The sequence below is a fragment of the Mus musculus genome, chromosome 12 (genome assembly GCF_000001635.26).
Source record: "Mus musculus strain C57BL/6J chromosome 12, GRCm38.p6 C57BL/6J".
NCBI lineage: Eukaryota > Metazoa > Chordata > Mammalia > Rodentia > Muridae > Mus > Mus musculus.
The window spans coordinates 110,771,590-110,785,309 of record NC_000078.6 but is presented as its reverse complement, the minus strand read 5'-3'; the positions used below and the strand labels follow the sequence as shown (position 1 = coordinate 110,785,309).

At 45.3% G+C, this 13,720-nt stretch overlaps 1 protein-coding gene across 11 annotated transcripts in view; it reads right to left on the bottom strand.

Annotated features, from left to right (window-relative positions):
• Window positions 1-13,720, bottom strand: part of Wdr20 (WD repeat domain 20) — a 69,251-nt gene that overhangs the window by 18,966 nt on the left and 36,565 nt on the right. For 7 of the 11 annotated variants that reach the window (XM_006516203.4, XM_006516204.4, NM_001347428.2 and 4 more), the window contains one exon: window positions 5,832-6,014. In XM_006516203.4, the coding sequence (XP_006516266.1) occupies window positions 5,832-6,014 (183 nt within the window). Of the gene's footprint in view, window positions 1-5,419; window positions 6,015-13,720 lie in introns of those variants that run through there. The other 4 variants (NM_001364273.1, XM_030246900.1, XM_011244170.3 and 1 more) reach the window with 3 other exon arrangements.

Genomic DNA, 13,720 nt, shown 5'->3' with positions numbered 1-13,720 from the left:
ATCCTTTCTTAAATTTCATTACATGTATGTATTACTTGTTTGTTTTGTGTGTGCGTGTGTCAGAGTGTAAGCTGGTTCTCCTTTCACAACGTGCGTTCCAGAGATGGAACTCAAGTCATCCAACGTGGCAACTGTACTCTCTAAGTCACCTTGCCCATCTATTTCCCTACTTAGCAAACCTATCAACCAACCAACAGAAAACCTGCCCTTCAGATCCATACTTGAAGTAGCTGCAGGTTTCTTAAACCAAGTACAAAATGCACCCTCCCTCCCTTTCCATTCTCACTCAGTGTAGTGACAGGCAGAACCTTAAACTTATTCACGCCTCCCTCCAACTCAGTTCAGTTCTAAGAAGGAACCACAGTAAGCGCCCCAAAGAGCTGGAAACTGGAAAATAAGCTCAGGGGCTTCCCAGCGCCCCCATCAGCTCCCAACTGCCTGTAACTCCATCTTCAGGGAACTTGATGCCCTCTTCTGGCCTCCTCAGGCAATGACCTCACAGAGACAAAGGGGGGAGAGGGAAGGAGGGAGGGAAGGATCTTTAAAAATAACCCCAACAATCTGATTGTCTTTCCATCCCCTTTGATCCAGGCTTCTTTAAGCAACTCTGCCTGGACGAGGCCCTGCATGCTCATTCCCACCTCACACTGCTCTGCCTAGAAGCCGTTGTCTTGGTTCCCCGTTCTGTGCTGTTTTCTATCCCAAATGGTTTACCTGCCACCCCTACTGCAGAAATGGCCTGTCTCTAACTCCTTATGTTTGTGGCCTCCTCCTCCTCCTCCTGAGAGGCCCACCTTGAAGCACACCACTTGTTCTGACAGAACTTCTCATCTGCACCTCTTCCTGTCCCACAATGGGCCCCTGTGTAGCCAGCAGTGTGTGTGGGTGCTACTGCTATTTATACCTCTCTCCTCCAAGAGGGAGGACAAAGGGCAGGGTTAATCTGCTGCTGCAGGTGGTCAAGGTCTGCTGATGAGCAAAAGAACTGTCAAAAGTCTAGTTCCTCCTTCCATAGATATTTTAGTCCCTATTCTAGGGAGGAATGAAATATCCACGCGTTGGTCTTCCTTCTTGATTTTCTTGTGTTTTGGAAGTTGTATCTTGGGTATTCTAGCTTTCTGGGCTAATATCCACTTATCAGTGAGTGCATATCAAGTGACTTCTTTTGTGATTGGGATTTTACCTCACTCTGGATGACATCCTCCAGATACATCCATTTGCCCAAGAATTTCATAAATTCATTGTTTTTAATAGCTGAGTAGTACTCCATTGTGTAAATGCACCACATTTTCTGTATCCATTCCTCTATTGAGGGACATCTGGGTTCTTTCCAGCTTCTGGCTATTATAAATAAGGCTGCTGCCGGGCGGTGGTGGCACACGCCTTTAATCCCAGCACTCTGGAGGCAGAGGCAGGCAGATTTTTGAGTTCAAGGCCAGCCTGGTCTACAAAGTGAGTTCCAGGACAGCCAGGGCTACACAGAGAAACCCTGTCTCAAAAAAGACAAAATATAATAATAATAATAATAATAATAATAATAATAATAATAATAATAATAATAAATAAATAAATAAATAAGGCTGCTATGAACATAGTGGAGCATGTGTCCTTATTACCAGTTGGAAAATCTTCTGGGTATATGCCCAGGAGAGGTATTGCTGAATCTACCGGTAGTACTATGTCCAGCTTTCTGAGGAACCGCCAGACTGATTTCTGGGAATAAAATATCCATGGAAGGAGTTGCATAGACAAACTTTAGAGCTAAGATGAAAGGATGGACCAACCAGAGACTGCCTCACCCAGGGGTCCATCCCATAATCAGCCACCAAATGCAGACACTATTGCATATGCCAGCAAGGTTTTGCTGAAAGGACCCTGATATAGTGTCTTGTGAGGCTTTGCCAGTGCGTGGCAAATACAGAAATGGATGCTCACAGTCATCTATAGGATGGAACACAGGGCCGCCAATGTAGGAGCTAGAGAAGGTACCCAAGAGCTGAAGGGGTCTGTAACCCTACAAGTGGAACAACAATATGAACTAATCAGTACCCCTAGAACTCGTGTCTCTAGCTGCATATGTAGCAGAAGATGGCCTAGTCGGCCATCATTGGGAAGAGAGGCTCCTTGGTCTAGCAAACTTTATATGCCCCAGTACAGGGGAACGCCAGGGTTAAGAAGTGGGAGTGAGTGGGCAGGGGAGCAGGGCAGGGGGAGGGTATAGGGGACTTTTGGGATAGCATTTGAAATGTAAATGAAGAAAATATCTAATAAAAAAATTAAAAAAAAAAAGACTAGTTCAAGCCCCCTGCTCTCACCTGGACACTCACTAGTACCTTCATTGTCTCTTCCTTCACTACGATCCACCTTCTAAAAGTGATATTTAAAAAAACACATTTGATCTTTGATTAAAAGCCCCCCCCCCCCAGTCCAAATCTCTCAGCAGGACATAAATAATTTGGCTGTAACTCCTCTTTCTGATGACTGCTGCTATACCACCCGGTGACTTCACTCTGTTGTCATTTGATGTTCTAGTAAATGACAATGACAGAGAAGTTCTGTTTTTGTTCTGATTTGTTTTTTTTAGACAGGGCCTTGTTCTGAAGCCCAGGCTGGGATTTCAGGCACATAGCCCCATGCCTGGCTCCATTTCTTCAGTTTGCAGGGTACCCTTGCCTCCTTCCTGCCCTCACAAGTGCCCCAAGACCCAGAGCAGTATTATATTCTGGAAGAACCTCTCAGACCCCTTCTCGGAACCTAACTCTTATCTTCCTCCATTCTTATTTTTCTCAAGATAGAGGTTATCTGTGCAGCCCAGGCTGGCTTCAAATTAGAGATCCTTCTACCTCAGTCCTCAGCCTCACAATGAGCTACCCCATGCTTCTGGCCAAAGAAGGGGGTGGGGGTGGGGGATGTCTAGGAAAATGCTTCAGTGGCCAAAAGCTTGCAAAGGACCAGTTGGGTGCCCACCACCCATCTGTTGGTAATAACTGTCTGTAACTTCAGTTCCAGGGGATGAATGTGGTGCACAGACACAAGTGTAGGCAAAGCACTCATGTACATATATTAAGTAAGTTTTAAAACAGTCTTTATTTGACACATTAAAGAATACATGTGTTGGGTGTGGTGGGACATATCTTTGATCCCAGCCCTTGGGAAGCAGAAGCAGATGGAGCTCTGTAAGTTCAAGGCTAGCCTGGTCTACAAAGTGAGTTCTAGGCCAGTCTGATCTCCATGTGAAAAACAAAAGAATGAACACATGCAGTACTTATGCCACCTGACCCTCACTGCTGTGGCGGTGGCAACAGGCCTACAGTCTCCCTCACCATCCTGACTAACTGAGCTGCTGAGAAGGCCAGGCTGAACCAGGCAGAGAGTTTCTGGAGTTAATTTCTGATTCCAGCTCTATCATGATAGCTCTATGAACTTGCTACCTGACGTGGTCAAGGCACTCAGCACCCCTTTAAAGATCTCTTCATCTGTAAAGTGAAGACCCCCCTTTTCCCCTCCTATGTACCTGTCCCAGAACCCCCATCTCACACACTGATGCTGAGTATAGCTGAACATACACACAGGGACACCTTTTTCCAACATTCCTGCCACTCTGAGAAACTCTCGCAGCCCTCGTGCCTGAGAAATGGACTCATATCACTAAGACTTGTGAAGACAATTCACTTTTCAATTTTCAGCTCCAAATGCCAACCTGGCATTAAAGCATAAACAGTAGCCCTAGCATTCTGAGTAGCCGGTTTGAACCGCAATCAAAGAGTAGGCAGGAACGTGTGCTTCCATCGTGAAGAGGGAGGAGCCGCCTTCTGTCCTGCAGCTCCATCACTGATGTTGCCAGAGTATTCTTAAAGCCATGTGCCCTCCCCCAGCACAGCACACAGCCCTTTCTTGTTCTCTGAGTGGCATTCTGTGCCATCCTCGGTCAGAACTGCCTCTGGGTCTTGTTTACCAACAACTTGGCAAAGGGTTCAATCAATTCCCACTCCATCACACGCTCTTCTACCCAAACACAAAGTCCCACAATGACTCCAACTCCAGCTTCTGTTAACAGAGCAGAGAAAAGCAACTCTGTGCCTCCCACATTGCTGTCGTCCTCAAGTCCCCATAAAAACAAAAAAATAAAAAACCAAATCACTCAGCTACTTACAAATCAGATGACATCAGTGAAAAAATCTGGGTAAACATTCTTTTCTGATTAAGGTTTTTTTTTTTAAAGGGAAAATAGGGCCAAATAGTTTTTCTCTTTAACTGTCAATTCAAAGGGAAAGTTTATTCCCAATCAACCCAGAAGGACCCAGAATGATCGTGGACTGCAGACAGCATCTGCCATAAAGACTACAGAGAATTAGAGCTCTGGCTGCTGTGTATCAAGTTCGAGGCTATCCTTCTCCTTCTGAAAATCACTTCTTACAACCTAGAATTGAGAGCACATCCCTGCTCCATGTACATGATATTGAAACCAAGCAGCATGGCAAAGGATGCATCCTTCTGATGTGAAGCCCATGTAATACAACCTTTCCTCAAAGGCTGCGCAACAAGGTGGAAATTAGAACCCAGAGTGTCCACCTCAGCAAGGGTGCTGCATCTCTGCCACTTCCTAGGAAAGTCATACTGAAACAGAAGAGGAAAAGTGCCAAATACACGCTACTACTTGGAACTGAAAAGCCACCGTAACAGCCTGAGTAAATACAATCTATTTGCCAACTTCTGTCTGCTCTGTATAAGTCCTGATATATTCCTAACGGATAGGTCAGACAGCTCAAGTTCCTCTCTGAACAGAACTGAAGATGTGCCCAAGACCCTAGTGCAAACAACACTGCAAAACCTGTGTTTCTTGATTCACTTTTAGGTCTAACCATTTCAGGTAACTGTATAAGAAATATTTTCAAGAGCATGAAAGCTACCCCTTAGCTAAATGCCTACCAAATACACACACAGAAGCTTAAACTGTAATTTGAGCAGCCTGAGGACATGTCACCACTATGTCATTTCATTCCATCTGTATGAAACTATCCAATGATGTGAACAATGTCTGGAATTCTCTATTTTTTACTATACATATCAAGAGCTGGGTATGGTGGTGCATGCCTTCAATCCCAGAACTTGGGAGGCAACGACAGAAGGATCAATGTGAGTTCCAGTCCATCTTGGTCTTCATAATGAGTTCCAGACCAGTCAGGGTTACACAGCAAAGCCCAGTCTCAAAAAAAAAAAAGACATAACAGCAGCAAAAAATCCAAAATCACATCTTAAGTTTGAAGTAATCTTGTCGTCCCCTCCCCCATTCCACAGGTGATGCATGTGTATGGACACGTATGTCCGCATAGACCAGAGGTCAACATGCTGCAGCTTCCTCTACTGTCTGCTTTTAAATAAACAAACACCAGGGTCTCTCACTGAAACTGGGGCTCACCTGACTCATCTAGACTAGCTGATCCCAGGGATCCTTCAGTCTCCGCTTCCCAGGACTGGAATGAAAGATACACGTGGCCATGCCTGGCTTTCTATGTGGGGGCTGAAAATCAAAAGTATCACTTTACACCCCCCCCCAAGCCACCTCCCTCACCCCAATACAGAAGGGTTTTAAAGTACCTGCTGTAGACTGCTGATCATTCTCTGTACAAATGCACAAAACAGTTACTCCAAGGAAAGACACATTTGCAACATTAATTAATCTACCACATTTAAACTTGCATAACTCTAGGTAAAGACAGCTGAGCAAATGAAAACTGGGCTTAGCTCAAACTGTGAAAAGGCCGGCTCCCTCTGAGTAAGAACACAGAACTCTCACAGCTCCTCCACGGCTGAGGTGCAGCGCTACTTACTTCCTCATTAAACAGCTTGCTGGTCTCTTTCTTGATTGGGTCTATAAGCTGGACTTGGCCTGCGGAAAAGCCCACTAGGAGAGAGACGCTCTCTGCTGTAGCTGTGAGGAGGTTGAAGTCATGGCAAGTGGGCTGCGTCCCTTTGTATATCCTCTTATCTATGGGTTTACTCAGGTCGGCAGCCTGGAGGGAAGAGAACAGTATTAAGTACACAGCACACTAAGGTGAGAAGGCTAAGGTAAACTACTTTATATCCCATTATGAAATACAACTTTTAAACAAAGTTATTCAAAATACTGCTTGAATTGTGACTTTAACATTCACTGCATATTTTACAAAAACAATTTCACACATGTAGCCAGTTAGATAGGCTAACTATAAAATACTCATTCATAACTGTCATTTCCACAACTTTCCCTCCTTCAAATACATGAAGCAATGACTCCTGAATTTCAGAAGGAAAACCTCTTTGACCCTAAATCCCACACTTCCGAATGCATTCCAAGAGTTCTAACACAGTAAGCTCGGGCAGGACTACTCACTGAACGCCCACTCCTCAGTTACCTAACTAGAACTTACTCAGCTGTGGTCTACAGACTGCCAGGCAGCTCAGAACACACTCTCAAGCCCTGCTGCAGACCCTGCTCTAGAAATGATGGGAGTAGCCCCTGAGCTGAAGTTTGACAGGCCCCTCAGGTGATCCGATGCCCCAAGATCTGAGAAGCACTGCTGGAGTCAGTCACATAAGGCTTCCTTCTCTGCTGTCACCACTTTTAAGTCATTGTCCCACCTGGCAAATGTCGGAGCTGGATTTGGATCCCAGGTCTGCTGACCATAAGCAGACAAGGAGAAAATACATCTAATACATTCCAAGGTCAAAAGCAAACAGTTTCTGGCTCGAGTTAAAAGTGGCTTTTCAATGGGTCCCCAACTCCCCCATTAATCTTTTTTTTCTTTTTGAGACAGGTTTTCTGTGTTGCCCTGGCTGTAGACCTGGTTAGCCTTGGACTTACAGAGGTTCGCCTGTCTCTGCCTCCTGAGCGCTGGAATGAGAGTGTGCCTGTTTTTTGTTTTTCATTTATTACGTGTACACCCGCAAGAGACATGTACAAGTTAAGCAAGTCGGGGCTCGGCTTCCTTCGGCTTCTCCTGCCCGGGTCATGGGGATTGAATGCAGACTGGCAGGTTTCCTTTCTTTTACAAAAAGCATATTTTCTCTAAGAAGTGTCCCATGCAAGCGCAGTGTGATGGGCTGTTTCTGTTGACTCAGCAGGGCATAGCCGCTATGTGTGAATGTCATACTGAGCTAGCGAGATGGCTCAGGGGTACAGGTGCTTGCTGCCAAGCCTAGTGAGCCTTTCCACACCACACAGACACAGACAGACACCTTTAAAGTAAGTAACTAAAAAGGGGAAGATAAAAGCACCAATGGAGACAGTCTCTCTTCAGCACGTCTATCTATTCTCACTTCCTCTTCACCCCAGGCATCACTGCGAACCCACAGAGCCCAGTGCCCTCTTTTCTTCCAAAAGGGCCTGTGATACTGTATGATTTATTGTGTTTGACTCTCAAATAAAATACTTAATAGAAAAGAGGACTTCAGAATTGTGACTAAGAGTAAGCTGGAAACTGTGGATTTCATAGTTAGGACACAAGAGGGACATGCTGTCCTGGAAGCTCAGCACAAAAGAGGCAGGCTACCTTCCCAGCTCACCTCTAGTAAGGTACAGATAAGATGCACACCTTTACTCCCAGCGTTTGAGGCAGAGGTCAGATCTCAGAGTTTGGGGCCACACATGGTGAGATCTTGCCTCAAAACACAAACCAATCAAAAACACAGTGAGACTTTCTGTCCCACCCACTGCGGACTCAGAGTGGAGCACAGAACAGGGAAACATGCGCAGGAGACAGCACTGAAGTGTATGGTGAACACTGGCTCAAACAAAAGGGCCAGCGCTGGCCTTGCCGCAGGGGGGACGGATGAGGACACAGGGCAGCTGTACGGAGTCTGAGGACCAGCAGCAGAAAGCACCTAGGGACCCACGAGGCTGAGGGAAGAAGACTGAGGAAACAGCGTAAGTAAGCCACCCCACAACAATGAAGACAGCGGCACAAGGAAAAATGGGTGAAATAATACAACCGGCAGCTAGAGAAGAACACTCAAATGACTCAGTTACTGTTTTTAGAAAATATGTTATGTAACAGTTTGTCTCATACATGTCTCACATATATCACATGCATGCCTGAGGAGGCCAGAAGAGGGCATTAGATGCCCTGGAACTGGAATTAGGTTGTGTGCCCCAGTATGGGTCCTGGGAATCAAATCAAAGTCCTCTGGAAGAGCAGCAAATACTTTTAGCCTCTGAGCCATCTCTCCAGTCCAGTTTTTGGTTTGGTTTGGTTTGGTTTGGGTTTTTTTTGTTTTTTGTTTTTTGGTTTTTTGACTTTTTGAGACAGGGTTTCTCTGTGGACTAGGCTGGCCTGTCTAACTTTTGTTTTTGTTTGTTTAAACTAACAATTGGAGTCAGGCAGTGGTGGTACACACCTTTAATCCTAGCATCTGGGAGACAGAAGACAGAAGCAGGTGATCTCTGAATTTCAGGCCAGGCTGGTCTACAGAGCAATTCCAGGATAGTCAGGGCTACATTTTGCACCCCTATCTCAAAACCACAGTCATCCTTACCCCCAAAAATTAACAAGAAAGATGGATGAGAAAGGTATTTTTGTTGTTGTTGTTGTTTTGTTTTGTTTTTTAAAACTTATTTAAAGTATAGGAGTACTCTATATGCATGCATACCTGTGTGCTATAAGAGGGCATCAGATACCATTACAGATGGTTGTGAGCCACCATGTGGTTGCTGGGAATTGAACTCAGGACCACACAGCTGGACCCTAAGACACTTGCTCTCTCCTGCCTCAGGCTACTCTTCAGTGAAAGCTCCTCCCCCCTAATGGCATACATACTAGTGCTGCGCTACCTACCCCAAGCAGAGTTACTGTGAAGCCTGAACTGACTCTCCATATACAGAAGTCCCTTTTCTAATACTTCATGGACTCTACTATGTATGGTACTCGAGATCTCTGGAATCTAGCCTAGGCAGAAGAGAAGGCCACCACAGTCTGCCAGTTCAAGCAGCATGGCTGTCTCCCAGATTGTCTCCTCTCAACAGCCAATCACCTAGCTCTGTGTATTTCTGTCCTACTTCCTCTCCACTGTGCGTGTGATACTAATAGCAGATGTCACTTCCTGAGCCAGCCTCTGCCCCGATTCAAGAGGTCATTACTCTCTGGTAGATGGCTTCCCAGCTCCAGGCCATCTAGCAGAAAGGGAAAGTTTCGACTTTCAACCTTGCAAAGTGAAGTGCACACTCAGCTTTAACCTAACCTTCCCCTTGACAGCTTTCTCCTGTCCTAATCCAAGCATAAACCTCCTGTTTGCCACACCCCCCTCTTCTTTCACAGAGCAGCAGTTCTCTTTACTGAGCACTTCCTGCACAGCAGCCCCACACTGGGAACTTGACACCATTAGCCCATTTCATGTCTGAGAAGAAACTGTGGAGGGCTGCAGGGTCATGGCCCAGTGTTCCCCTCTACCTTCAGTTACTCTGTACCACTATGCCAAGCCTCAGTGGACAGAGCCTCTTTTTGCCGCTTTCCTGTGCCATGCCCTTAGCTACAGTAGTCTCCATGGTCACCTTCAGGAATCCTGCCAGTCACTTTTAAGACCCAATGGTTCTCTTGGCTACAACTCTGTGCTCCTCAGTTTATCCAAGTTCCCAAGCACTTTAGTAATGCCACAAAGTCTAAATGATTAAGCACTTGCATGGCTTCAGAATTTTTAGTTCTTTAAGATTTATTTTTATTTCATGTGTACAGGTGATTTGCCTGTATGCACACCTGTGCCCCATGTGATACAATACCTATTGAGGCCAGAGGGCATCAGATCCACTGGGACTAGAGCACTCATCACTGTAACCTCCAAGGAGCGAGCCAGGTCCTCTGAAAGGCCATACACTCTCTTACTCCCTGAGCCTTATCCCCAGCCCCAGGATTACGTTTATACATTATCATGACCTAGGATTCAGCTGTGTTTCTGTATGTCCCAAGAGTGGTATAGGACCAACTTTAAAACTTTCTTGCCGAGCGTGGTGGTGCACGCCTTTAACCCCAGCACTCAGGAGGCAGAGGCAGGCGGATTTCTGAGTTCGAGGCCAGCCTGGTCTACAAAGTGAGTTCCAGGACAGCCAGGGCTATACAGAGAAACCCTGTCTCGAAAAAAAAAAACAAAAAACAAAAAAAAAACAAAAAAGAAAAAAACCTTTCTCATCCAGGACTGGAGAGACTGGTCAGCAGTTAAGGGCACTGGCTGTTCTTCCAGAGGTCCTGAGTTCAATTCCCAGCAACCACATGGTGACTCACAACCATTTGTAATGGGATCTGATGCCCTTTTATGGCACTCAAGTACATGTACATGCATGTACAATAACAACTCCCTTAAGGAGTAGAACTTGTAGGGTACACTATACTGGTCTACAAATCCGGCTTTCGGCTTTCAGCTTCCGGCTTCCTAGTGGCTTCTACATGCTTTGCATCAGAACTGTCAATCATCTGAACTCTTTTAAACATGAATTTGTAACAGAGCCAGTTTCTTTAGACTTCTTACCAGTTTTAAAAATCAAGTCATATTTGGTTTCTAGCCTCAATAGAGCATCCACCTTACCACAAACACTCAATATTTACTGACAGAAATACTGAAGAAACTACATTTACTATTCTTGATTGTTTTCAATGTTAAAAGTGTATATGAGGACTGGAGAGATGGCTCAGTGGTTATGAACACTGGCTGCTCTTCCAGAGAACCTGAGTTCATTTGCCAACAACCACATGGGGGCTCACAACCATCTGTAATGGGATGTCTTCTTCAGGTGTGTCTGAAGACAGCTATAGTGTACTCTCTACATAAAATAAATAAATCTTTAAAAAAAAGTGTGTATGAATTAAGAGTTCTGCATATGGAGTTATTAATCTCATCATATTCATTAGTCCTCACCTCAGTAAACATTTTAAGTAATGCTTTAAAAATGCATATTTGCCAGGCATGCCAGACCAGAGATCCTAGTGCTTGAGAGTAGAGGCAAAAAGACCAAAGAGTCAAGGTTATCCTTGGTTATAAAATGAGCTGGAGGTCAGCCTGGGTAAAATGAGATCCTGTCACAAAACAACAACAAAATTCAAAGCCAGAGGCTAACTTATGCCGTATGAGGCCTGGCCTGTCTCAAACTACAGAAAACCCAAACCCAAACCAAGATCTTTTAATCCAGGCTGAGGCAAGAGATTGACAAATTCCAGGCCAGTCTAATCTGTATAGTGTGAAACCCCGTATCAAAAAGAAACAAATGCAAAATGAACCCAACAGCTTGGGTGTACACACTTGCAAGCACTTGGGAGGCATCAACAATCAAACAAAAACACAAAGAGCTAAACAGTGAGAGGACCAATCCTTTAAAACTCAAGAGGAGTCGGGCTGTGGTGGCGCACACCTTTAATCCCAGCACTCGGGAGGCAGAGGCAGGCAGATTTCTGAGTTTGAGGTCAGCCTGGTCTACAAAGTGAGTTCCAGGACAGCCAAGGCTATACAAAGAAACCCTGTCTCAAAACAAACAAACAAAGAGTGTTAGCTGCTCTAGCAGAGGACCTGGGTTAGTCCACATGATGGCTAAACACATCTGTAACTCCCGTTTCAGGGAATTCATCACTCTCCTCTGGTCTTCTCAGGCATCAGCCAGCCATATGGTTATACAATAAAACATTCTTTTTCTGTGTCCACCATGCTCCACTTATGTGGGGTTAGGGTTAGCCATGGAGGCTGACATTTTTTCTTTTTTTTTTTCCCCCATTTTTTTATTATATATTTTCTTCATTTACATTTCAAATGCTATCCCGAAAGTCCCCTATACCCCACCCCCCCTGGCCTACTCCCCAATCCACCCACTCCTGCTTCCTGGCCCTGGCATTCTCCTATACTGGGACATATAATCTTCGCAAGACCAAGTGCCTCTCCTCCCATTGATGGCCAACTAGGCCATCCTCTGCTACATATGCAACTAGAGACACAGCTCTGGGGGTACTGGTTAGTTCATATTGTTGTTCCTCCTATAGGGTTGCAGACCCCTTTAGCTCCTTGGGTACTTTCTCTAGCTCCCCTTTTTTTTTTTCTTTTAAAGATTTATTTATTTTTTATTTATATGAGTACACTGCAGCTGTCTTCAGAGACACACCAGAAGAGGGCATCAGATCCCATTACAGGGCTGGAGAGATGGCTTAGCGGATAAGAGCACCGACTGCTCTACCAGAGGTCCTGAGTTCAATTCCCAGCAACCACATGTTGGCCCACAACCATATGTAATGAGATCCGATGCCCTCTTCTGGAGTGTCTGAAGAGAGCAACAGTGTACTCATATACATAAAACATATCCCATTACAGACGATTGTAAGCCACCATGTGGTTGCTGGGAATTGAACTTAGGACCTCTGGAAAAAGCAGTCAGTGCTCTTAACTGCTGAGCCATTTCTCCAGCCCTAAAATGTCCTTTTATTGCCAAGTTTAACAATTAAAATGCTCAAATAGAGAGTGTGCTCTGTATTCTTTGTCTGCAATCACTTTTCTCACACCTAATCCCACTCCTCCCCTCTGAAATTCTTTGCTCTAGCACTCCCTGTTCAAATGACAGTTTCAGGACTCACCTAAGACCTGCTCATCCCAACCTGGCCCAGCATGGCTCAGCCTCTATGGTGGATTAATAATTTGGCCCCCATACACTGACATGTGTGACTGCTTAGCCTATAGGGAATGGCACTATTAGGAGGTGTGGCCTTATCAGAGGAAGTATGTCACTGTGGAGGTGGAGCTTTGAGGTCTTAAATTCTCAATTATGTGTGAAGCAAATCCAGTTTCTCCTTGCTGCCTTTGTATCAAGTTGTAGAACTCTCAGCTCCTTCACCAGCACCATGTCTGCTTGGACGCTACCACGCTTCCCGCCATGATGATATAGACTGAACCCCTGAAAATGTAAGCCAGCCTCAATTAAATGTTTTCCTCTTTAAGAGTTGCTGTGATCATGATGTCTCTTCACAGCAATGGAAATCCAAAACTAGGGAGTTCAGAGAGCATCCCTCAGTCTGTGCCAGTTTCCTTCTACCCTCTCCTATCTTGTCCACATAATCCCATACAAACTGCCAGATTCATCTTGAGGAATCCCTAGGTCGCTCACATGCGAAAGAAGTTTCGCAAGACAGGACAGTTCAGCCATCCCAGCCTCCCAGAGGGCTTTTTGTCTGTGCATGCCTGCCAGCCTGGCTTTATACCCAACTTTTGCCCAGAAACCGTTCCCTACTGCCGTTTCCACACAGATCTCCCTTGTCCTGCACAGTGCTGCTTCCTCTCATCTAGGTGGTCTTTCCCCTGACCTCCAGAGCGTCCTCACTATGACTACATTATTAGTGGTGTGGTTTAACAATACTTCATACTCTGTCAAAGTCCAACTCCCTCTTTTAGCAAGTTCAATGAAATGGTCAGAAGGCTGCTGAAGCAAACAGCCTAAGCAGATGTCTATAAATAAATAAATAAATAAATAGATTTGCAGGAAGTTGAGTGGTACCAAAGGTCACCATCATGCCATTCTGAAAATCTTTAGAACTGGTGTTTTACACTATCGTCCCCTTGACTCTTTATGACCATGTTTGTATGTGTGCATGATATGGGGGTGGAGAGACAACTGATGCCACAGCACATTCTCTGAGGTCAGAGGACAGCTCTGTGGAGTTTTAGATGGCTCACAGGCTGTAGGCTTGCCCTGCATGCACTGTTACCCACTGGGCCATCTCCCTGG